Source organism: Ranitomeya variabilis, chromosome 5 (assembly GCF_051348905.1).
Source record: "Ranitomeya variabilis isolate aRanVar5 chromosome 5, aRanVar5.hap1, whole genome shotgun sequence".
NCBI lineage: Eukaryota > Metazoa > Chordata > Amphibia > Anura > Dendrobatidae > Ranitomeya > Ranitomeya variabilis.
Genome location: NC_135236.1, coordinates 500,383,620 through 500,410,289, shown reverse-complemented (window position 1 = coordinate 500,410,289; position 26,670 = coordinate 500,383,620). Strand labels below are relative to the sequence as shown.

The following is a 26,670-nucleotide window of genomic DNA, read 5'->3' as shown; positions in this document are numbered from 1 at the left end:
TAAGGCAGCATGAACTGAATTGCTCACCTCTAACCTATCATGGGCTTACTGCATCTGTGCTTTTTTCCCCATCGGAACAAGCAGATCTTGATACTTTCTGCAGCAGTTCACTGCTCATTGGTAAAGCAGACGTACCTCTAATTTATCCAAATTGTCTGCAGGAAAAGCAGGACTTGTGTGTGGAAGGCCCTCATTGCAGCATGGTCGTAGTGTCATCATGGGTGAAAGAAGCAATTAAGGAAGAAAGTAGATTAAAAAATAAACCACAACAGATCCCCTTTAATGAGCTGGAACATGCTTAGCGATAAGATCACATGAACTGGTTGTCACTGTCCTCAGTGGTAATCAACATAAACAGTTAACACACAAACTCTAAAATGTTTTTAATTTATAACTGGAATAAATTATAATCTGGAATATAGACCAGCTGGAACATACAGTATGCTAGTGACAAGAAGGCATCTAAGCAGGGAAACCAGTCGCTATATATTGCCTTTGTTACACTACAGGGGATTGGCAAGTACCATGACCCCATCAAACGCAAAGCCAAATCCCTTGCACATACTATAATATTGGATCCACTGAAAATCCTTGTGTCAGAGACAGCTGCCAATCTCTCTCCTTTGGTCTTTTTTTTTCTTTTTTAGAAAACAATGAGGGAAGAAAGGGTAAAATAAAAAATAAAAAAACTTTATACAATGAGGAAAGTACTTTCCTCCTGTTCCTCAAACAAAATAACACATGACACCACAAAACCCATCAGAAGAACTGGTGTGGTTGTCAACTCTGTAGAGACTGTTCTTTTTTTGCCATAGTGGAGAAGAATGCAAGGCCATGCTCCGCAGACCTCTCCTGCAAGCGGAAAAGTTTATAACTTGTGAAAACGCCAAACCGAACTCTTTATCAGCCTGCAATCTTAAGGTTCCCGCTTACCTGGCCTTCGTCCCCTTCCAATGGGGAAAAACGATTCACTGCTACATGCTACCTTCCAACCCATACCTGGGCAAAAATGCCAAGATCCAAAGTCAGTAGCAACAGTTATTTAAAACCAAAAAATAATGTTTTAATGAACATTGGTGTCTCTCATTCTCCCCTACCTGCATTTTTTTTTTGCATTTTACTAATTTTTTGTTCCATTTTCTTTCCCAAAAATCCTTAGGGGAAATAAAAATAGAATTTTATCATTCGTCCGTGAGATCCTGTACAAAGAGAAGCTGTGATCGGCTAAGTCCAGCCTCTTGGAGGGTTGGAGGCACTGGGACTTCCTCAGTGGGAAGGCATGGCAACACCCTCCGGGGAAAATTTGCCACTATCTGGAAATGTTCTGGAGCCTCTTTCAAAGAGAAGAGAAAATCATGAATAACCTAAAACGAAAAAAAAAAAAAGCAAATATGAGCGCATAAGCCTGGGAAATAAGAGTAATCTCAGATACCCAGTGTTTGTGGTTATTGGTCAAAGTCTTACTAGACATTGGAACTTACTGAAAGAGACTGTGTGAAGAGGAACCTTCGCTCCACTCTGGTGTCATTTGGCATCTTGAAAATTATTTTCAGGCTGTCAGGATGGTCCGACATGGGTTCTGCAGGCAAACCCTCAGACCTACGTTCCTTCTCTTCTTGAAGGTTCTGTTAAAGAAAGTTACCCAAAAAGGACCAACAAATAAGTATGGTGTACTGCCAAAAGATAATATAAACCCAAAAGAAAAGGGAAGTACCAACCAGCTATTTAAAATATAAAGTATTTTATTGATACATATTAAAAAACAGGAATAATAAATAATGTGTGTGATACTTAAAGACAAAGGGACAAGGCAAAGTAAGCCAAAACAATCCAATAGCTAACCAAATACAAATCCAAGGAAGGGATTATAAAGTATATATGCTAAGTACACCAGCAGGTGTCACTGGAGCTCACATAAAAATATTGTATTAGTTATACCTATACCAAAGTTAGAAAGAATTGTTAAAAAAATGGATAGTGGTGAAGTGTGCCACAACAATTAGGCTACACTACAGGGAGGTGTGAATACATCCTCCATTATGATGGATATGTGTCGTATGTCACTGCATGTGCAGATTTAAGGGTCATATAGACTTTAGTATAAAGACAAAAAAAAGGGCATAGGAACCACTAGTGAGGCAAAGCATAAATACCTGCTGGTGTGAGCATTGTGATGGGCAGGAAAACCCCGACGCGCGTTTCGCAACGTAGCTTCTTCCTGGGGGCTGTGGTAATATGGGGGAAATAGTGCGGGCCTTATATGTGCGGCGGTTGTCATGGCGCTGGCGTCCATCGTGCTCAGAGCAGGAAGCGGCAGGTCCGGCGTCCCACGTCACCAAGTCCCGCCCCCCTCCGACGCGTCAGAGAGGTGGGGAACGAAGAGACGCTGAGGGACACGTTGCCACGGCAACCCGCAACGGCCGAAGGGCGCAAGCGCACTACACTGCAACTAAGGAGGAGCTGGGTGAGGATATGTCAGAAAAGTGAACTATATATTGAACATAAACTAAGGGCAATAGAGACATGACATGTGGCAAATTGATGTCCAAGCTGTAATGCTAAAATGAATATGAATAAAAGGGGAACAAAGGGGAACAAATAACTACATTATAAATTATTGTGCAAACTTAGCAGCAAAAAAGTGCTATGATCATAATAAATATGAATAATAAATAAATACATATATGACAAATTACTAAAAACCAATAAATACATTAAATTATACAGAGAAGACACAATAATGTATACACAGTAATGTATACAAGTAAAGTAAGAATCAATTTACCAAAAAATGCTCAATAAAAACAAGTGAACATAAAAATAAAATAATGCATACAAAGTAGGGACTGGAGAATTAAGACAAACCAGTCATACATATGTGAAACACGAAGACATAAATAATTGATGACGATGCAGTCCATAAAGTGCGTTCAGTGAAGTCTGGACGAAGCATCACGTGCGGGAAGGGGATAAGGTAAGTAGCATCTGGTCACATCTTAATCACATGTCATGAATACAAAATACTATAAAAAAGAAGACAACAAGCAAAGTTAGCCACACAGATAGGGTATAAAACAACAAGTTAAAAGTTGATGCGCAACATACGTAAGTATGTATGCACACATACAAATATATTTAAAATTAACGAGTTAAAAAGTGAAGCACTACGAAATTACTCAGCTGGTATCATATCCAGTATAGGGGCACCACTGCACGCAATATTTTTAACTCTCGTGGACCTAACTGGGGCTTCTTCCCCTGCAAGAAATGTTTGGCCTGTAGGAATATGGACAGGGCCATGGAATTCAGGGACACACAGGGTAAGACCTTTCGGATCACCCATAACATCACATGTGCCACGGACTGTGTGGTCTATTATGCCACTTGCCCATGCCATCTCATTTATATAGGCATGACCTCCAGACAATTGAGAATTAGGATTAGGGAACACGTCTGTGACATAACTAAGGCGTGTGGGGTGACTGATCTGACCCTGTTGAAGCCAATACCACGGCATTTTAAATCTACCCACAACTGTGATCCCAGTGTGCTGAGGGTAATTGGCATCGACAGGATACTGAAGGATTCTAGAGGCGGAAATTTCAAAACCAGACTGGCTCAACTTGAGACCAAGTGGATCTCAAGGATAGGCTCACTTCAACCAGGAGGCCTAAATGAAGTTATGAGTTTCGCTCCCTTTCTTTGAATATGATACCAGCTGAGTAATTTCGTAGTGCTTCACTTTTTAACTCGTTAATTTTAAATATATTTGTATGTGTGCATACATACTTACGTATGTTGCGCATCAACTTTTAACTTGTTGTTTTATACCCTATCTGTGTGGCTAACTTTGCTTGTTGTCTTCTTTTTTATAGTATTTTGTATTCATGACATGTGATTAAGATGTGACCAGATGCTACTTACCTTATCCCCTTCCCGCACGTGATGCTTCGTCCAGACTTCACTGAACGCACTTTATGGACTGCATCGTCATCAATTATTTATGTCTTCGTGTTTCACATATGTATGACTGGTTTGTCTTAATTCTCCAGTCCCTACTTTGTATGCATTATTTTATTTTTATGTTCACTTGTTTTTATTGAGCATTTTTTGGTAAATTGATTCTTACTTTACTTGTATACATTACTGTGTATACATTATTGTGTCTTCTCTGTATAATTTAATGTATTTATTGGTTTTTAGTAATTTGTCATATATGTATTTATTTATTATTCATATTTATTATGATCATAGCACTTTTTTGCTGCTAAGTTTGCACAATAATTTATAATGTAGTTATTTGTTCCCCTTTGTTCCCCTTTTATTCATATTCATTTTAGCATTACAGCTTGGACATCAATTTGCCACATGTCATGTCTCTATTGCCCTTAGTTTATGTTCAATATATAGTTCACTTTTCTGACATATCCTCACCCAGCTCCTCCTTAGTTGCAGCGTAGTGCGCTTGCGCCCTTCGGCCGTTGCGGGTTGCCGTGGCAACGTGTCCCTCAGCGTCTCTTCGTTCCCCACCTCTCTGATGCGTCGGAGGGGGGCGGGACTTGGTGACGTGGGACGCCGGACCTGCCGCTTCCTGCTCTGAGCACGATGGACGCCAGCGCCATGACAACCGCCGCACATATAAGGCCCGCACTATTTCCCCCATATTACCACAGCCCCCAGGAAGAAGCTACGTTGCGAAACGCGCGTCGGGGTTTTCCTGCCCATCACAATGCTCACACCAGCAGGTATTTATGCTTTGCCTCACTAGTGGTTCCTATGCCCTTTTTTTTGTCTTTATACTAAAGTCTATATGACCCTTAAATCTGCACATGCAGTGACATACGACACATATCCATCATAATGGAGGATGTATTCACACCTCCCTGTAGTGTAGCCTAATTGTTGTGGCACACTTCACCACTATCCATTTTTTAACAATTCTTTCTAACTTTGGTATAGGTATAACTAATACAATATTTTTATGTGAGCTCCAGTGACACCTGCTGGTGTACTTAGCATATATACTTTATAATCCCTTCCTTGGATTTGTATTTGGTTAGCTATTGGATTGTTTTGGCTTACTTTGCCTTGTCCCTTTGTCTTTAAGTATCACACACATTATTTATTATTTATTATTCCTGTTTTTTAATATGTATCAATAAAATACTTTATATTTTAAATAGCTGGTTGGTACTTCCCTTTTCTTTTGGGTTTATATTTCTGTTAAAGAAAGGTACATTTGGAGTTTGGTCACACTGTGCAACTGAGAGTTGGGTTCCTATTTATTTATTTCCATGCTGCATAGGAGTCAAACTATTCTCTGTAATGTGAGAGGTCACAGCAACTGATCAGTTTGGGTTTGTACTCTTCATAAGCAGGCCTTAAAAGGAGTGGTCTAAAGGCAAAGTTAATTTCATTCTAAATCCCTATGTATTTGATGCCATAATCTAAGCTATTTTCTAATGCATTTGCTTGTAAAAAAAAAAATCCCTACTGTTCCTTAACTAGACGAACCGCTATTGTATTTATTTCCCTACTTTCTGTGTGAGGATGCTTTGCTTGAGAGTTCCCAATGAATGTTGGGATATTCAAAGGCTTGGGTCACTGCCGCAGCAGCCCAATACTGAAGCGAAGAGCCTTCAATGACACTAATTCCAGAGACTGGAAAGTTACTGAGCGTGTCAAACACAGAATCATTTACAGTTCTGACTGGTAGACGCTGGGGCATGCTGATAATTCATCAAGTATAAGTCACTAGTCCACCGCCAAGCGGCAGCTCAAAGAAACCTGATGACCACCTGCTTCTTACCATCATCTTGCACTATATGATGAGAACAATCACTGAGTGAGTCAGCTTGACAAAGTGTGCCTGTCTAATAAGAAATGTGGTTAATTGGCAAGTTGACTCGTACCCTTTTCTTTCTTTCCTCTGCCTGAAGCCGAAGCTGCACTTCCTCCTCCTCTCGTCTCTTCTGCTCCTGTTTCTCTCTTCTCTTGCGTTCCTTCTCTTGGTCAGCTCGCAGAGACGCCAGATAAGCCTCATCCTGCTGTTGTCTCAGCACCTGTGTCTGGTTCCTCTCCTCCCTGAGAATGACACAAAAGTCCAAACTATATGTAAGCAAAAGAATCTGTTTAAAGACAATTACACATCAAAGAAAAAAAAGACACTCTCCGTTACCACACTGCCACTTTTCTGTTTGTTCATCCTTCAAACATTAGATTTCTAGAGACATCTTTAATACTTGTATGTTTGAGTTTTTATACATTTTGTTAGCCAGACTGGGCCAATATGTATGAGACATGGTTCATTAAAGGGTTATTCCCATCTCTGCCATTCGTAGAGACTGCTTCTAGTCCCCGGCCACCAGAAGCTGTGCTACAGAACAGTCGGACACACGCAGCTGGCGTGGAAAGAGCGTAGCACAGCATGGAGGTACACCCACCCAGTAGCTTGCTTGCTACACCACTTCTGTCCCCTCCCAATTCCACAGTAGTTATGCAGCAAACTGCCCTTGGCTGATAATATTAACACCAACTCTGATGGCCGATACCTATTACCAGGTCGTTACGGGTTCATCCACCAAACATGTCTTAGGTTCTTTTTTATCTACGTGGTGAAAAAAAATTCCAAACTTTAGGAAAAAAAGAAAAAAAAAGTAGCCATTTTCCGTTACTCGTAGCGTCTCCATTTTTCATGATCTGGGGTCGGGTTAGGGCTTATTTTTTGCGTTCCAAGCTGATGTTTTTATTGATACCATTTTGGTGCAGATACGTTCTTTTGTTCGCCCGTTATTGCATTTTAATGCAATGTCGCAGCGACCAAAAAAACGTAATTCTGGCGTTTCTCGTTACGCTGTTTAGCTATCAGGTTAATGGGTTTTTTTTATTGCCAGATCGGGCGATTCTGAACGCGGCGATACCAAATATGTGTAGGTTTGATTTTTTTTTTTATTTTGAATGGGGCGAAAGGGGGGTGATTTAAACTTATATTTTTTTCACATTTTTTATTTTTTACTTTTGCCATGTTTCAATAGCCTCCATGGGCTCTCACTGCAAACCGGCATCAGTAACCATAGAGGTCTCAAGGACCTCTATGGTTACTATGCAGAAGCATCGCTGACCCCCGATCATGTGACGGGGGTCGGCGATGCGCTCATTTCCGGCCCGATGGCCGGAAGCGCCGGTTAAATCCGCTGTCCGTGTTTGACAGCGGCATTTAACTAGTTAATAGCGGCAGGTGAATTGCGATTTCACCTGCCGCTATTGCGGGCACGTCAGTTGTTCAAAGCAGCTGACATGTCCCGGCTTTGCTGTGGGCTCACCGCCGAAGCCCGCATCAAAGCGGGGGTTCTGACCTCGGACGTACTATCCAGTCCGAGGTGGGTCATTCCATATCATGTGATCCAAATATGAATATTTGTTTTACCTGACGTCTTTAGATTTTTTTTATTTTTTGTTTTTATGAAGTACAACTTTAGTTAATTACAAATTAAAAGTTTAGAATTTTTTTCTTCATCAGTTAATTTTTTCCAGATTTTTAAAGTTTTAAAAAAGCGCAGATTTTGGCCTGGTATGGCTTTACATTTTTTATCATATCTCGGGCTAGAATTAAGATATAGAGATGGGGGAGGCATCATTTTTCTCAGAACGGTACCAGCTTTTATTTGATATGTCAGAAGACTATGTTTCTTTATATTTTGTTTTGGTGAAAGCATTAAGCTACTTACGGGTAGCGGCATTTTTCGGAGGCCCATGACAGCACCACGAGAGAGGGGATCCGCCCCTTTAGGAACAGGAAACCCACAGATACAAAAGGGCGGCACCTCTCCCATGCATCAGTTGGATTACAGAGCCTGAGAGGACTAACCGCAGTTAATGACAAGCAAACACAAAATTGCATACAATTAAACACAATGACTTTTAATAAAGTAATACACGTGAGAAGATAACATTCCTTCTTTAAATTATTTGGTTGATTATAAACCCAGGATGTGCAACCCCACGTGAAAAGGGAGGGAACTAAGGGTGCTGTCATGGGCCTCCGAAAAATGCCGCTACCCGTAAGTAGCTTAATGCTTTATTCGGACTCCCATGACAGCACCACGAGAGATTTACAGAGATGTAAGCCATTTTTAGGGAGGGACCACAGCCTGTAACACCCTTAACCCGAAGGTGAGATCTGAGGAGAACCCCAAGTCTAACCTATAGTGCTTAAAGAAGGTAGAAGGGGATGACCATGTGGCCGCCTTACATATCTGGTCGACCGACACTCCAGACCTCTCTGCCCAGGATGACGCCATGGCTCGGGTGGAATGTGCCCTCAGATTCTGCGGAGCTGGACCCCCACCTGTCGTGTAAGCAAGAGAGATAGCCTCCCTAATCCATTTCGCTAATATGTATTTAGATGCTCTAGCCCCTTTCCTTGGACCTTGGTAGGACAGGAATAGTGCATTATCCTTCTTCCAATCATTAGTGACCGAGATATATTGAAGAAGGCATCTCCTGACATCTAAGGTATGGAGCTCACTTTCTTTAGGGTTAGAAGGATTAGGGATAAACGAAGGTAAAACTATCTCCTGCGATCTGTGAAACTGGGATACTACTTTTGGTAAGTAGGCTGGGTCCGGTCTAAGGATAACTCTATCCTGAAGAAATTCTGTATACGGGGGATTTCTAGAGAGCGCCTGGATGTCTCCTATTCTGCGAGCTGATGTTATAGCTATTAGGAAAGCTGTTTTAAGAGACAACATCCTGACTGAGGCTTCATTCAACGGCTCAAAAGGGGGCTTTGTCAAAGAAGAAAGGACCAGATTTAAATCCCATGGTACCATTTTGTTTCTATACAGTGGTCTAATTCTACCGACCGCCTTAATGAACCTCGACACCCAGTAGTTACCCGCAATATTACATGAGAACAGGGCTCCAAGCGCTGAAACTTGTACCCTTAATGTGCTTGTGGAGAGTTTTAACTCTAACCCTCTTTGCAAAAATTCCAATATTTGACGTATTGGTACACCATCATTAATATTAAATTTTGAGGAAGTTAAGAACTTTCTCCAGGTTCTGGAGTAGATTCTTGTTGTTATCGGCTTTCTACTTCTTAAAAGGGTATCGACTAATTTAGGAGAGAAGCCTTTATTTTCTAACAATGACCGCTCAAAATCCAAGCCGTCAAATGAAGTCCCTTTACTTGTGGATGGAGTATCGGCCCCTGGGAAAGCAAATTTGGGATGTCTGGGAGTACCCAGGGATCGCCCACTGACATCGTCCTGAGCCATGAAAACCAGGTTCTCCTGGGCCAAAAGGGAGCAATCAGAATGAGTCTCGCCCGATCTTCTCTGACTTTCCTCACCACTAGAGGTAGTAGGTTCAGTGGCGGGAAGGCGTAGGCCAGAGAAAAATTCCATTTCATGAGGAATGCGTCCACTGCCAGTGGATTTTCCCTGGGATTTAAGGAACAAAAGCTTTTTACTTTTTTGTTCTCCCTTGTGGCGAATAGGTCCACCACCGGTTGACCCCACAAGCGGACAATCTGTTTGAAGATGTCTCCATTTAGAGACCATTCTCCTTGCTTTAGGACATTGCGGCTGAGAAAGTCCGCTTTTATGTTGTCTTTTCCTGTGATGTGCAGAGCAGTCAAAGATTGTAAATTCTCTTCTGCCACCCGGAGGAGACGATCTGTGATCTGCATCAGAGCCTCGGAGCGTGTCCCTCCTTGATGATTTATATAGGAGACTGCCACCCGGTTGTCTGAGAGGATCCTGACGTGGTGGCCCTGCAGATACATGAGGTTTTTAACCGACAACTCGATTGCTAATAATTCTCTCTGATTGGAAGAGGACGTTGAGTATGGTTCCCATTGGCCTTGTACTACAACGTCATTCATGTGAGCCCCCCAACCTGAGGAGCTGGCATCCGTAGTCACAACCCGGGACACATCTATCATCCAGGGAACGCCTGCTGACAAATTATCCCTATCCAGCCACCAACTTAGGGATTTGAGAGTCGCTGGTTCAAGCGTTATTTTTTCTTCTAATACACCCCTCAAGATCCTATCCTTAACCAAAATCTCTTTTTGGAGGGATCTAGTGTGAAAGTGTGCCCACCTTACCGCTGGAATGCACGATGTGAGGGACCCCAACAGGGACATAGCTTGCCGCAGGGTCATAGAGGGTGTATTAACTGCTTTTAGAACCTGATGCTGAATCTGAGTTAATTTATTTTCTGGAAGATAACACTGTTGTGTAGTTGAATCTAGTAATAAGCCCAGAAACTTCTGAATTTTTTGAGGCTGTAACCGAGATTTTTCAAAATTAATTATCCAGCCCAGGCGTTCCAACTTAACTCTAGTTAGCTCTAGTTGGGACAAACAGTGTTCTACAGAGTTACCTACTATGAGGAAATCATCAAGGTATGGGACAATAAGGACATTAGATTCTCGCAAGTGAGCCATCACCTCCGCCACTATTTTTGTGAATACTCTAGGGGCTGATGTTATACCGAAAGGAAGAGCTCTGTACTGAAAATGATAAACAACTCCTCCCATTAATACTGCTACCCTCAAGAACTGCTGGAAATCCACATGAATAGGTACGTGGTAATAGGCATCCTTTAAATCGACTACCACCATAAAGCAGTTTTTGAACAGTATCTTTATTGTTGAGCTGATGGACTCCATTTTAAAGGTATGCTTAACCAAATAACTGTTAAGATGTCTGAGATTTATGATGGTTCTATACGTGTTGTCGGGCTTCTGAATAAGAAACAAGGGAGAATAGAACCCTTTCCCTCTATCAGCCTCTGGAACCTGTGTAAGGACATTTTTTGAACAGAGAGACCACACCTCTTCTTCCAGAGCAGATTGCTCTAGAGGATTAGAACGCAATGGAGTTAACATAAACTTATCCCGTGGGGTATGGCAGAACTCAAGAGTAAGACCCCGAGAAATAGTATCTTGCACCCAAATACTATTCGTGATCTTTGACCATTCTGAACCAAAATGTAAAAGTCTACCCCCCACCGGGGCTCCTAGTCATTTGTCCTCCTTCTTCCTTTCTTTTGAGGAACGACGGAACATATATCCCGTACCTCGTCTACGTCTGTCATCCCACCTAGACCGATCCCTTGAAGGTGAAAAGGTACGCTTCCTTCCGCGACCGAACCTTCTTTTATTAAAGGGACGACGGTAGGACCCCAGCAGATTGGGGAACTTCTTTTTGTCATCTCCCGCCTTCTCTAGGAGTTCGTCTAAGGTGGGCCCGAATAGGTATTCCCCATTACAAGGGATGATGCAGAGTTTTGACCTTGATTGTATATCGCCTGGCCAACATTTCAGCCAAAGAGCCCTCCTGGCCGCGTTCGAGAGACCTGCTGCTCTAGCCGCCATTTTGACAGAGTCAATAGATGCATCTGATAAGAAAGCAGCCGCTTCTTGGATCAGTGGTAAGGCAGTCAAAATAGAATCCCTTGATGCACCTTCTTTTAACTGAGTCTCTAACTGTTCCAACCAGACCATCATTGATCTGGCTGTACAGGTTGAAGCCACCGCAGGCCTTAAAGAGCCGGCCGCCATCTCCCAGGTACTTTTTAGAAAGGTGTCCGCTTTTCTATCAAGGGGGTCCTTAAGGGTCCCCATGTCCTCAAAAGGGAGAGAGGCTCGTTTTGCCACTTTGGCTATTGCCGCATCCAACTTAGGGGCTTTTTCCCAGTTGGTGACTGCAGGATCATCGAATGGATATCTGCGCTTCTGCGCTGGAGGTAAGGAACCCTTTCTTTCGGGTTTTTTCCACTCTTTATTGATGAGATCCTGGATTTTTTCATTGAGCGGGAAGACTCTCCGTTTTTTCTGCTCCAACCCACTGAACATAATTTCCTCCTTGGAAAGTTGGGGTCTCGGTTCCGTTATGCCCATCGTTCCTCTGACCGCCTTAACCAGCTTATCCACTCGTTCAAGGGGTAGACAGAAGCGGGCGGTGTCCTCATCCGAGGAAGAGGACGACGCAGCTGAACCGGAAAAAACTTCCTCCTTATCCTCTTCCACTGAAGAATCGGAGAGTAACAAAGCTTTGGACTTAGAGCTTCCTTGAGAAAGACCCTTTAAGGATTGTCTGACCTCCATTCTGATCATCTCCTTCAAGCTGGTGGTCATAGTAAGGGATTCCTCCGCTACCTGAGGGGGGTAAGTAAAGCAATCTAATCCCTGTAGATATAATGCTCTCCCCCTCACCCCTTTCCTGAGACCTCACCGTCTGCTGGATACAGGGCCCACATAACTTTTTAGGGCACGAATCAGGTAGGGGAACCCCGCAGATGCCACATTCCCTGTGTTTCGCCTTCCCGGCACATTTCTTCCCCTATAATGGAACATATGAGGGGAATCATGTCACTGGGTGAACTTTCACGAAGATCACTTACCAGTGCTGCCCAAAGAAAAAGTACCGGAATACGAGGGGGATTTCCACTGGCTGATGCTCCAGACCCCTGTCTGGAGGTGCTTTTGTGGCCAGACTCACTACTCCTCCTGTCGCGATCCTTCCCTTTAGGCTTCTGAGACACCTCTTGCAGCAACTGCACGTGCTCGTCCTCCATCTTCACCATATGGGGCCAGAAGCAAGGGATCACGATCCGGAGTTCCTTTTATAACCCCTCCTCCGGTCAGCAGCTGTGCCTAGCGCTCCCCTGATTATTTCTTTCGGCCTCCCCCTGGTGCAGGCGGTAAGCCCTGGAGCTCAGAACGCCGGCGACGCTATTACCGGTGGGCGCCGCCATCTTGGATTCACTGCGCATGCGCAGGACCCCGGAAACCCGGAAGTGACCGCCGACTCCTCCCCCGGCGTCACCCGGGCTCCCAGCGCTTCAGTATCGGCGCACAGAGCGGCGAGGACGCCGGACAGAGCCGCAGCACCCCCGGATGGCGCCCCCGAGCACCGCCGCATACCTGAGACCCCAGCCACCACAGAAGGAGGAGACCCAGGGGACATACTCACCCGGCGCTGGCCCGGAGACAGGACACCACCGGTGGCTGCTCCCTGCTGGAATGTCGCCACATGCAGCCCTGCCAGGACCATTGCGACATCTACCAGGAACCCCGCACCGGCCGAGGTAGGAGACCCCCTCGCTACCTGAGTCGGCCGGCCGGCCTGGGATCCTTTTGTGAAATCTGCAGGATCCCGTCCCGTTAGGAACAGGAAACCAACTGATGCATGGGAGAGGTGCCGCCCTTTTGTATCTGTGGGTTTCCTGTTCCTAAAGGGGCGGATCCCCTCTCTCGTGGTGCTGTCATGGGAGTCCGAATAAATCAAATTAAACATTTTGATGCGCAATTCTGAAAAAAACGTATGTTTTAAAATTGTGAAAACATGCATGTGTGTTATTTGTGTCCTTGTTTATATTTGTACAGGGATTCAACTTGGGACCTATCAAATTTGTATTTTGTTTTAAGCCTTGAATCATCTGATTTTAGGTTTGTGTGAGTTTCTTCCCTTTTTCTTTTCAAATTACAACTTATTGCATTCAACATTTATATGTAACAATAAAGAAACACAAAAAACAACTACTGAAGTCCAGAATAAATACATCTTAATCATCATAACAACTTGCTCAGCATTTTCAACCTGAATTAATTGAACAAGCCAAAAGAAAAAACGTGATCATATCCTCAAGTGTGGTTTTCTAAATACAGTCTCGTCCTAATTATATGTTAAAAACAAGATTAAAAGAACCAATTTTTTTACCACCTATTTATACATGGAACAATTTTTTTTCTACTATATCACTAAACATGTCATTTCTGAAGTGTTTAAGAAGAATAGTCCAGTAGTTAAAATCTCGTACTATAAAATATTAACTAATCAAACAATTAATAGTAGGTTTTTATATTGGCCTGTTATCATCAATGTGTCCCTTCTAGTGGGTGAAATGTCATCTTGCCCATAAGCGCTCACTAGCAATGGCCGTTTCCTTCTGTGTCAGAGTATGTGCGGCCGGTCATGGTGCTCGGCTCCACCTGAGTTATATCTGATTTTTGTTCACTTTTACAATGTCTGATTTTCTTGGATACACAAAGGACGGCGCTGGACCAGAAGGTGCAGAAAAGTCACTTCTACGTCTTCATTTTCACAATCTTTGGAGAGTCCAGTAGCCGCCACCAGCGCCAATCATATTCACAGGTCACATCACCAGTTGTCATCCATTGCCGATCTTGTGCCGCCTTCTACCAAGTCATGGACGTCACTGTCTTTATTTCCACTACATGGGATGACAGTCCGGTATTGCTGAGTCCCTGCGATGGGTTCTGCTTCCTGTAACTGTTATAACAAACTCTCCTCCTCTTCGTAGTCCTGGTTTGTACACTACATGAGCTGGATGTTAAGAGTATTTTTCTCCCTCCATTTGAGGAGTTTCCTGGGTGTTCAGATTAGGTGTGAATATGTCCCCTGGAGGCAGGAGCTGCCAGCCTGTCATCTGCTCTGCAGTCACCGTCTACCCCTGGTCATTCTCAGCTTTAACAAAGCTTCTCCTCTGTCCTCTCCTGCTTCTAAGCTCTAACATAATAAAATAATACAGGAATATCTAACAATCATAGATTATTAGGTAAATATGGACCCCACACTTCTACACCACAGGCTGAACAGACCTGAAATCAAGATTTTTGAACTGACACTGTAATAGTTTTATTTTTTAAAATATGACCCCATCACAATCCCAGCTTGTATTTTGGTGCAGAAGTGGCTAGGAGCATAACAGGCACATGTGCAGTTTTTGAAATTTTTAAATTAAATGTTTTTTTCGTAAATGCGTTTTAAACTTTTGCGCTTGCGTTCGCATAGGTAAAATATTATTAAAGATACCCTTGTGACATATCTGGTGAAAGCCTGTACAGTTCTGAGTAGAATGGTGTTTATTTTGTTTCTCTATCTCTTTTCTAGCCCGAGTTATGGGGAGAAATGTAAAGGCAGGCAACACCGAAATTCGCACTTTTTCCGAACTTTGAAAATCAATAAAAAAAAAAAAAAAAAATCTAGAAATTTTTTTTTCTTCACATTTTGCATTTTATGACACACTATTACCAAATAACAAAATCTCAAAATAATTAAAAATATAGTGGTAAAAATCATTGGTTCACTTGACATGGAATGACCCAGGTCAGAAAAGGGTTAAACTTTCATATAATTTTTTTTATTTTTTTAAAAACTTTTTTTTTTACACTTTTGGCATGCTTCAATAGCGTCCACAGGAGGCTAGAAACTGCCATAACTCGATCACCTCTGATGCATAGAGGCGATGCTCAGATTGCCCCTATGTAGCAGAATTTCTGCATTGCTATGAGTGCCGACCACTGGGTGGCGCTCATAGCAATCTGGCATCAACAACTATAGAGGTCTCAAGGAGACCTCTGGTAGTCATGACGATGCATCAATGACCCCCGGCTGGAAGCGCTTGTTAAATGCCGTTGTCAGTTTGACAGCGGCATTTAACCAGTTAATAGGAGCAGGCGGATTGCAATTATGCCCAAGGCTATTGCGGGCATATGTCTTCTCCTCAAAACAGCTGACATGCCCCAGCTTTGATGCGGGCACACCGCCGAAGCCCACATCAAAGCGGAGGTTCTGCCATTGGACGTACTATTCCATTCGATGGCAGAAAGGGGTTAATGAGAAAACAAAGAAAATATTGAACATTAATTTGGCTGTAGCCATTACCAATTACAATACTTACCCTGATGCCTTGGACAACAGCACATGCCTGTCCTATCGGTAACTCACCGTTCCAGTCTCTCAGACACCAAATACGTCTGGTTGGCCTCCATGATGAATGTCAGTTGATTTATTAAGTCCTGTGGCTGAATTAACCCTTCCAGTCTACCAACAACAGTCATTCGGCGATCCTTCAGCATTATCATGGCCAGGAATGGGTACGTGTTCTCACGTAAAGCCTGTGAAACTGAATACAAAGCAAAACAGGGCGCTTCTTAGTATTACAATACATGTTATGTTACATCGCCCCATTTACATAAAGCACAAAACGCACCTCTGAACCCCTCCGGCTTGTTGGTGGAGCAAGCCCAAAACAGCATTCTACTATTGACAAACTGAGTGACTTCGGATGTACAGAGCGTGTTCCTATGGGCGAAAAATACCAACCATGAGACCAAAATGGCAGGAGACAATGGATGTATGAAATGAGTATTGCACTCGCCTGCAAAATTCATCAGAATCCTGGTGATCTTCCCCATGCAGATATACTAATAAGAAGCGCAGCTCCTGCTTAGCATCATTAAGTGCCTGCAAACAGGAAAAAGATGCAGCAAATAATGGAAACCAGTCTGTCAGTGGATTCACACCTACATAATAAATAGAACAGGAGTCTGGAAATCTGGAAGCTGCATTTGTTCCAGTGCCCAAAATAACGCGGCATCCACAGAAAATTGGAGAAAAAAAAAAAAAACGCGCCAGCTGTGCGTCTATTCAGAAAAAGGTCAATGCACATCACGTTCAGGAAGCAGCTTGTCCTCTTTCCATACAAAAAGACATACAGCAACATGGGACTCCAGATGGTGGATGCTGCCCCTAAGGCTTCTTTTACACTTGCCGTGATTTTGTGGCCCCAATAGAATTCTAGAAAAATGGGCCACAATAATTCCACAGAGCGCCGTATTTACAGCCGTGAAAAAAGATTGCAGTCATGTATGTTACCTGGCTATAGGTCCCCTGGTAAAACACTGGGTGTGTTCTGCCATATTTTTCTTCAAATATCTGTATAAAGGAGACTATGTCACCAACTGGGTCAGTGACTCTGCTGCGTGGGTCTGGACGAATGAAACGGAGAGCAAACCTAAAAAAAAGAAAAAAAAAGAAAAAAACTTTGTGCAAATGTTCCCAACTCCAAAAAGGTTAAGCAAGGAGAATGCCGATCACTTACCTAAATATATCAAGCAGCGTATAGTATGTGAGGCGGAATGGAAGCATGATCAGGTAGTAACCCCATCCTAGAAGCCCCTGAGCAAGAAATTACAGTGTTATATGGACACACGAGTAGAGAAACCTGATCACAACCGTAAGGCTACTTTCACACTAGCGTTAACTGCATTACGTCTCAAAACGTCTTTTTTTTGAAAAAACGCATCCAGCAAAAGTTTTTGCTGGATGCGTTTTTTCCCCATAGACTTGTATTGGCGACGTATTGCGACGGATTGACATACGTCGTGTACGTTTTACGACGGATGCGTCGAAATTTGGCGATACGTCGTCGGCAAAAAACGTTGCTTGTAGCGTTTTTTGTCTCCGCCTAAAAAACGTGTCGCGACGCATCCTGCGGCATGCGTCGTTGGCTACAATGGAAGCCTATGAGCAACGGATGCGTCGGGACACGTCGTACGACGCAATGCAGCGCTGCAATACGTTTTTTTACACTGAGCATGCTTAGAAGCTGGATTTTGTTGCCAATTGGCCAGACACACCCAAATCTATATAAACCTGGCCTGGGCCTTCAACCCCACATATATGGCCACGTATATACGTGGCACTTATATACGTGGCACTTATATACGTGGCACTTATATAAGTGCCACGTATATAAGTGCCACGTATATAAGTGCCACGTATATAAGTGCCACGTATATAAGTGCCACGTATATAAGTGCCACGTATATAAGTGCCACGTATTTAAGTGCCACGTATATAAGTGCCACGTATATAAGTGCCACGATATTTAAGTGCAACGTATTTAAGTGCCACGTATTTAAGTGCCACGATATTTCAGTGCCACGTATAACCACGTAGTTATAGTATTTATAGTACGTGGCACTGAAATACGTGGCACTATGACTGTCAAAAAATGTTCATTAAACGGTTAGGTGTGAGGTTAGGGGTAGGGTTAGGGTTTGGATCCCTTTATCATCATCCGTAGTTCATTAATCGGATGAATCCACAGTCGTCTCCGTTGCTGCAGAAGCATCCTACGTCTTTCCGCTGCCGCCTCCTTCTCCCGCACTATGATATCCAGGCGATTCGTCTCAAAGATAACGTCGGTAACCAAACTAGCAATCCTCACAAGAACACCTTCCATCGCTGCCACAAAACTAAAACCCTCAAAGATGGGCTGTAAAAACAGTCACTATATAGTTTTCCATATTTTCCAGTAGCCAATCAAATTTGGGAGCCTCCCATTTTAAAAACGGATCCGTCGTAAAAACGGATGCAACGGATGGTAAAAACGGATGCAACGTATGCAACGCATCCAGTATTTTCGACGGAAACGTTTAGCGGATTTGCGACGGATCCGTCGAAATGCTGTATGCATTGCATACGTTTTTCACTTTTTTTGACGCATCCGTTTTTTCGGCAAAAAACGGATTTGCGACGTAATGCAGTTAACGCTAGTGTGAAAGTAGCCTAAGAAAGTGTTGGCTCCTCACCCGGGGCTGTGGCCTGGACACCACATAGCTGTATACTCGGTGGTCTGCAGTGTTCACTTGCAGCGGCCGGCTGGGGGTGGTGTTAAAGACACTGGGGACTCCTTCCTGTTCATTCAGTCTGTCCTGAACAGCTGCCTAAATAAATACAAGTGACACCGTAAGGAATGGCAAAAACCCAGAGAAGCAGCATTAGCACCCAGGCAAAGCATATGTACCTCTATGTTCCAGTTGTGCTGTTGCAGGGTTTGGCGACATTGGTCCATTGATTCTATTCCGGTCAAGTCCTGCACAAAGGGAAATATAGGAGAAATGTACGAATTTAGAGGGGGTTGCCATTGAAAGCAAGTTGTTCGTGGTCAATGGGTGTCCGACTGCTGGGACCTGCACAGATTGAAAAAAATGGGATTTTTTTTACGCCTGAAGGGACACTTTATTGCAGTGGCTGAATAAAGATAGAACGGCAGTGTGCATGCTCGACCGCTGCTCCATTCATTCTTTTTGGAGCTGCTGGAAAAAGCCGAGCACAGTGCTTAGCAGCCCCACAGAGAAGGAAATCAGCGACGGTCGAACATGCCCATTGCCACTATTTATATCAGGGATATAAAGGCCTCATTCTGCTGACTGTCGTGGGTGCCAGTGGTCAGACCTCCACTGATCTATACATCCCCTTTAACTGTCTCCAGAGTTTAGACAACTGAAAAATGACCAAGAGAAGATAAAAGTGATATTCCCATCTCCAAGATCCTATCCCAATATGTAGTAGGTGTAATAATAATAATATTATTAGCAACTACCTCCAATTATGTAGTATAGTTCTTCTCATTTGCTATGTCTTTTTCCTCATGCAGGACCTTAGGTATCCATGGTTATGACCTAACACCTAACTGCCACTATGAGTGGTCATAACCATGGATACCTACACTCCTGCAATGCCCTGTACATGAGGAACGTGAATCAGAATAACTATACTACATTTCTAACATTACTACATATTGGGATAGCATCTTGGAGATGGGAGTTCCCTAAAACTGTTTGGCTGCTTTGGGCTATGTTCACATGCCGAGGTTTGTTTTTTTTATGCACGTTAAAAGCTGCTTTTTACAGCACCAGTAACAGCTATGAGATTTCAGAAATCTCATGCACGGGTTTATTCTACACTCCTGACAGGCTGCGAAATGCTACTTTTAAAAAAATCTGCAGCAGGTCAATTCTTTCAGCATTTTCACAGTGTTTTTCACCCATAGAAAGAAATACAAAAAAAACACTGCAAAAAAGTGCAACCACCATTTGTTGTGTGACTGTTTGATGAATAAAACTAACTATTAAACATACTGAGACATAGCACATATGTAACCCACATGCGGAAAAATGGGTCAAAAATACTGCAAAAGACACAAAAAAAAGTTTTTAAAACTGTTTTTATTGCCAAGAGAGCAGGTTTTAGTTGCAGAACAAAAAAAAACAAACAATGCTGCGTGTGAACAAAGCCATGAATCACAGCAAACGCTGGAGCAATGCAAGCACTGCTGAGCTGGGGGAGCGCTGGGTTCGCCAGGACTCCATTTTAGAAGGGTTGTGGGGGTATACATTGGGATCACTCAGCATACAATGGTTCACCCTATCTATAGGATCTCATCAGTCACCTGATAATCTTCATTACATTGGCCTGTAGCTGCTGTAAGGGTATGTGCACACGTTGCGGATTTCTTGCAGAAATTTCCTGAAGAAAACCGGAAATTTTCTGCAAGAAATCCGCATTTTTTTTTTTTTTGCATTTTTTTTCCGTTTTTTTCGCGTTTTTTTAGCATTCTGCAAGCATAATTAGCTTGCAGAATGCTAAAGTTTTCCAAGCGATCTGTAGCATCGCTTGGAAAACTGACTGACAGGTTGGTCACACTTGTCAAACATACTGTTTGACAAGTGTGACCAACTTGTTACTATAGATGCTGCTTATGCAGCATCTATAGCAAAAGATAGAATGTTTAAAAATAATAAAAAAAATAAAAAAAATGCTTATACTCACCCAGACATCTCCTCAGCGGCGTCCGTTCCTCTTTCTATAGCTGGTCTGTGCGCACAGGACCTTCCGTGACGTCGCGGTCACGTGAGCGGTCACATGACCGCTCACGACCAATCACAGGACAGTGACGTCATCGGCAGGGTCCTTCACCGCACATCAGCTACAGGAACCGAAGCGACAGCGTGCGAGGAGGCGGGAAGACATCGAGGGTGAGTATAGGACTATTTTTTATTTTAAAGGGAACCTATCACCCCGTTTTTTTCGGTATGAGATAAAAATACTGTTAAATAGGGCCTGAGCTGTGCATTACAATAGTGTAGTTTGTGGACCCCGATTCCCCACCTATGCTGCCGAAATACGTTACCAAAGTAGTCATTTTCGCCTGTCAATCAGGCTGGTCAGGTCGGATGGGCGTGGCTTCTTCCCCCAGATATTGCGTAGTTTTCCGTTGGTGGCGTAGTGGTGTGCGCATGCCCAAGGTCCCCAATCCTGCACGGGGGGGTGAAAATAGCAGCGATGTCCGTTATTCCATTGGTGGTCGGTGGGCGCGGCCATCTTCCTTTGGCCGCGCGTGCGCAGAAGCGGCGCTCTGCTGGCCGCGGCTTCAGGAAAATGGCCGCCGCGATCTCCATCTGCGCACGCGCGGCATCCCGCGGCCATTTTCCTGAAGCCGCGGCCAGCAGAGCGCCGCTTCTGCGCACGCGCGGCCAAAGGAAGATGGCCGCGCCCACCGACCACCAATGGAATAACGGACATCGCTGCTATTTTCACCCCCCCGTGCAGGATTGGGGACCTTGGACATGCGCACACCACTACGCCACCAACGGAAAACTACGCAATATCTGGGGGAAGAAGCCACGCCCATCCGACCTGACCAGCCTGATTGACAGGCGAAAATGACTACTTTGGTAACGTATTTCGGCAGCATAGGTGGGGAATCGGGGTCCACAAACTACACTATTGTAATGCACAGCTCAGGCCCTATTTAACAGTATTTTTATCTCATACCGAAAAAAACGGGGTGATAGGTTCCCTTTAATTCTTATTTTTTGACCACTTATATGGTGCCCAGTCCGTGGAGGAGAGTCTCCTCTCCTCCACCCTGGGTACCAACCGCACATAATCTGCTTACTTCCCGCATGGTGTGCACAGGAAGTAAGCAGATCAATGGACCCCTAGGTGTGCGGAATCCCCTGCAATTCCGCATTTTAATGAACATGTTGCTTTTTTTTCCGCGATGCGATTTTTTCGCGAAAAAAAAGGCTACATTTGCACAAAAAATGCGGAATACACTTAAAATAATAGGAGGCATATGTAAGCGTTTTTTTCGCGTTTTTATAGCGAAAAAACGCGAAAAAAACGCGAAAAATACTTAACGTGTGCACATGGCCTAAAGGTACCGTTACACTAAATGACTTAGGCTACGTTCACATTTGCGGTCCTCGCCGCAGCGTCGGGCGCCGCAGCGGCGCCGCATGCGTCATGCGCCCCTATATTTAACATGGGGGCGCATGGACATGCGGCGCACTTGCGTTTTGCGCCGCATGCATCGCTGCGGCGCCCGCGTCGGTGCGCAGAGGACGCAGCAAGTTGCATTTTTGCTGCGTCCAAATTCAATGAAAAAAACGACGCATGCGGCGCAAAACGCAGCGTTGTGCATGCGTTTTGCTGCGTTTTTATTTGCGTTGTGCGTTGCGGCGCCGACGCTGCGGCGCACAACGCAAATGTGAACGTAGCCTTACCAACGATCACGACCAGCGATACGACCTGGCCGTGATCGTTGGTAAGTCATTGTGTGGTCGCTGGGGAGCTGTCACACAGACAGCTCTCTCCAGCGACCAACGATCAGGGGAACGACTTCAGCATCGTTGAAACAGTCTTCAACGATGCCGAAGTCCCCCTGCAGCACCCGGGTAACCAGGGTAAACATCGGGTTACTAAGCGCAGGGCCACGCTTAGTAACCCGATATTTACCCTGGTTACCATTGTAAAAGTAAAAAAAAAAAAAAAAAACAGTACATACTCACATTCTGATGTCTGTCACGTCCCCCGGCGTCCACAGGGTTACGCTCTGCTGCTCAGAGCTTCCTGCACTGACTGTGTCAGCACCGGCAGTAAAGCAGAGCACAGCGGTGACGTCACTGCTGTGCTCTGCTTTATGGCCGGCGCTGACACAGTCAGTGCAGGAAGCTCTGAGCAGCAGCGCGTAACCCTGTGGACGCCGGGGGACGTGACAGACATCAGAATGTGAGTATGTACTGTTTTTTTCTTTACTTTTACAATGGTAACCAGGGTAAATATCGGGTTACTAAGTGCGGCCCTGCGCTTAGTATCCCGATATTTACCCTGGTTACAAGTGAACGCATCGCTGGATTGGCGTCACACACACCGATCCAGCGATGTCAGCGGGTGATCAGCGACTAAATAAAGTTCTGGACTTCTAGCTCCGACCAGCGATATCACAGCGGGATCCTGATCGCTGCTGCGTGTCAAACACAACGAGATCGCTATCCAGGACGCTGCAACGTCACGGATCGTCGTCGTTCTCGCTGCAAAGTCGCTTAGTGTGAAGGTACCTTAAGAAAAATGAGCCCCCCACACATGTTCATGTACACATCAGGCTGTGCAAACAGCTGCAGTATAAAGCATGGGGGTGAGAGTGACACCCTAGATAAGATCATTTCAGGGTCTCTGAGGTGTAAGCTACAATGAAAATCTGCCTAATTGAGCAGGACTGAAGAGCGGCCACCTCAGAAGTTAATAAGGACTATTGGAGGTGCGGGTCTACAAATAATTCTACTCTCACAATCACATTCATTATAAAAGAAATCTGCCAGTACTGTCAAGGCACCTATATGAGCATGCAGGTCATAGGAATCTCAATAAAATTAAACCTTGATATCCGTCATCTGATGTCTTATCCCAAAGAAATCTATATATTTATATTTCTTCAGCAGAACTGAAATTACAAACACCTTGACCCCCCCAGGAAGATTGCGAAACGCACGTCGGGGTACTTGTCTGTGTGGTGTAATCCACCCTGGTATTGCATTTTTAATTTTCACAGAGCCTTTATGCAACTGTTTGCTTACATGTATAATCTACTCTCATTTGATTGACTTTTTCTCCTCCTCTAGCAGACGCACTTTATTTGGATGGATACTTTTTGGACTGGTTACAATATACTCTGCATTTCCTGCACACAATAGAGCTGGTGCACTGGTTCTTGGGAACCCATTTATTTGCACTAGGGCACTTTAGTATTATTGGTACATGCACACAGCATATAATATGATCGTTGCTTTATACTTGTACAATAGTGGTTTGTATTTATCCAATTTTGACGCTTACTTCCTGCAGCTATGTGTACATTTACTTCCATGCACAAGCACTTTTCCATCTGGCTGCTGCTTTTGATCTCCATCTGCCCCCTAGATGGCTTTATTTACCCTTTATCGCTATGTATATAGCTGTAGTGATCCACTTTGCACATCTTTGCTCTTGCATTTAAGTTTACCTGTGATCTACCATATATCATGAGTTGATGAATATTAGTAACATACCTGCCCAGTCTTCACTCTGCTCCCCTTATTAACCAGTATGTTACTGATTTTTTAATATTTATCATAATAAAGATTTATTGATTTTATCTTGGATCTGTGTAGCTTCCCTTTTATTCGGATTTATTACAAACACCATTACATATTACCTATTACTGGAGGCAGATTCTCATGCAGATCAATGTCCGGCCCGTAGTCCTGAACAGCTTATTTACATATAAGAAAAAATTGGATTTCTCTGGAAGATATCCTATGACCTACATGTCCGTATAGATCCTTTAAGGGTATCCATATTAATGTGGCCGGATCTGTCTATCTTGTGCTTCTACTGTACACTTCTGTACTATGCATGGTCTTGGCAATTGGCCCACAGTAATAAAATACTGACTGTATACTCTCCCTACACTGAGCAGGTGGCTACATAACAAGGTTTCCATCTCCTGAAGATCTGGACCACAACCTGTAATTACTGTCCTTTTGTGTGGAATATATGGCTTCTCCATGAGTAACAATACGAGCCTCGCTCAGCCCCGAAGGGTGCAGGTAACACCATACAAGCCTTGCTCAGCCCCGAGGGGTGCAGGTAACACCATACAAGCCTCGCTCAGCCCCGAAGGGTGCAGGTAACACCATACGAGCCTCGCTCAGCCCCGAGGGGTGCAGGTAACACCATACGAGCCTTGCTTAGCCCGAGTGGTGCATGGCATGTAACACCATACGAGCCTCGCTCAGCCCCAAGGGGTGCAGGTGACACCATACGAGCCTCGCTCAGCCCCGAGGGGTGCAGGTAACACCATACGAGCCTCGCTCAGCCCCAAGGGGTGCAGGTAACACCATACGAGCCTCGTTCAGCCCCGAGGGGTGCAGGTAACACCATAAAAGCCTCGCTCAGCCCCGAGGGGTGCAGGTAACATTATATGAGCCTCGCTCAGCCCTGAAGGGTGCAGGTAACATCATACGAGCCTCGCTCAGCCCCGAGGGGTGCAGGTAACACCATACGAGCCTCGCTCAGCCCCGAAGGGTGCAGGTAACACCATACGAGCCTCGCTCAGCCCCGAGGGTGCAGGTAACACCATACGAGCCTCGCTCAGCCCCGAGGGGTGCAGGTAACATCATACGAGCCTCGTTCAGCCCCGAGGGGTGCAGGTAACACCATAAAAGCCTCGCTCAGCCCCGAGGGGTGCAGGTAACATTATATGAGCCTCGCTCAGCCCCGAAGGGTGCAGGTAACACCATACGAGCCTCGCTCAGCCCCGAGGGGTGCAGGTAACACCATACGAGCCTCGCTCAGCCCCAAAGGGTGCAGGTAACACCATACGAGCCTCGCTCAGCCCCGAGGGGTGCAGGTAACACCATGAGCCTCGCTCAGCCCCGAAGGGTGCAGGTAACACCATACGAGCCTCGCTTAGCCCGAGGGGTGCAGGTAACACCATACGAGCCTCGCTCAGCCCCGAGGGGTGCAGGTAACACCATACGAGCGTCGCTCAGCCCCGAAGGGTGCAGGTAACACCATACGAGCCTCGCTCAGCTCAGAGGGTGCAGGTAACACCATACGAGCCTCGCTTAGCCCGAGGGGTGCATGTAACACCATATGAGCCTCGCTCAGCCCCGAGGGGTGCAGGTAACACCATACGAGCCTCGCTCAGCCCCGAGGGGTGCAGATAGCACCATACGAGCCTCGCTCAGCCCCAAGGGGTGCAGGTAACACCATACGAGCCTCGCTCAGCCCCGAAGGATGCAGGTAACACCATACGAGCCTCGCTCAGCCCCGAAGGATGCAGGTAACAAACCGATGCGGCCATCATGAAGCAGCACTATCCCGTGGCAGAATAGAGCACGTGAGTGGTCCTGAAGTACTGGATCTGCTGGATCAAAAGTCTGATAAGCCTGAAAACTCCCTGGAAATATACTGGAATGCTCCAGTCTTTAACCCCTTCACGAGCAGCCAATTTACAAATACTATCACAATATACCCACAGTCACTGACACCTGCTGGTACGCAGACCCCCAGTGCACCCTACAACAGGGTTAGTGGTCAAACAGCCCGGGGTCTTTCCTAGATTAAAGTGGAGGAAAGGATAAAATGGGGGTGCACAACTCCCACTACCCTACAGGAATCTTCATTTTTTCAGTGCTGAAAAGACCCCTAATGAGAGCTGTACAAAAGGCGAATAAAGAGCTCAGGTCTAGGACTTTATATAAGTGCAATAGCAATTCAGAGAGTCGGATCTGCTGCAAAAGGCGCCTGACCACAGTAACCTCAGGAGATCACAGTAACCTCAGGAGATCACAGTAACCTCAGGAGATCACGTGCATTCCTATACTCCGACACCTGGTAATCCAGCCGACTGCTGGCACTACTGCTCCTGGGGGAAGGGGCCGGAGCAGCCACATGTGGGCAGCCATCTTTCCTCCCCGGCTGTACCTTATCACCTTCGTGTCCGCGCTGCTGTGGTTAATGATGGGACAGGGACCCTCCTCACCTGTCCGGAGTGGCCGCCTGTTTGTCACCGAGTAACGGCCCAACGGTCTGCGCACCACACACGGCGAGCACGCCGCCCCCGTGCCACCATGGCCGGGAAACCGCGGCGCTGCCCCCTCCTGCATTCTACAACTCATCCCTGCACACTCCATACAAAGCAGGCCAGGCCGCTGCCGCCATTGCGGACTGTCCC

The 26,670-nt window shown here is 45.0% G+C and overlaps 1 protein-coding gene across 5 annotated transcripts in view; it reads right to left on the bottom strand.

The window, feature by feature from the left end:
- Positions 1–259: 259 nt before the first annotated feature.
- FAF2 (Fas associated factor family member 2) overlaps positions 260–26,670 on the bottom strand; it is a 176,346-nt gene continuing 149,935 nt past the window's right edge. For 2 of the 5 annotated variants that reach the window (XM_077265689.1, XM_077265685.1), the window contains exons 2-11: positions 18,631–18,699; positions 18,416–18,550; positions 16,921–16,997; positions 16,695–16,833; positions 16,198–16,283; positions 16,030–16,121; positions 15,765–15,942; positions 5,913–6,084; positions 1,482–1,625; positions 260–1,364 (exon numbers count right to left, since the gene is read on the bottom strand). In XM_077265689.1, the coding sequence (XP_077121804.1) occupies positions 1,182–1,364; positions 1,482–1,625; positions 5,913–6,084; positions 15,765–15,942; positions 16,030–16,121; positions 16,198–16,283; positions 16,695–16,833; positions 16,921–16,997; positions 18,416–18,550; positions 18,631–18,678 (1,254 nt within the window). In that variant the 5' untranslated portion in view covers positions 18,679–18,699 and the 3' untranslated portion in view covers positions 260–1,181. Of the gene's footprint in view, positions 1,365–1,481; positions 1,626–5,912; positions 6,085–15,764; positions 15,943–16,029; positions 16,122–16,197; positions 16,284–16,694; positions 16,834–16,920; positions 16,998–18,415; positions 18,551–18,630; positions 18,700–26,420; positions 26,587–26,670 lie in introns of those variants that run through there. The other 3 variants (XM_077265687.1, XM_077265686.1, XM_077265688.1) reach the window with 3 other exon arrangements.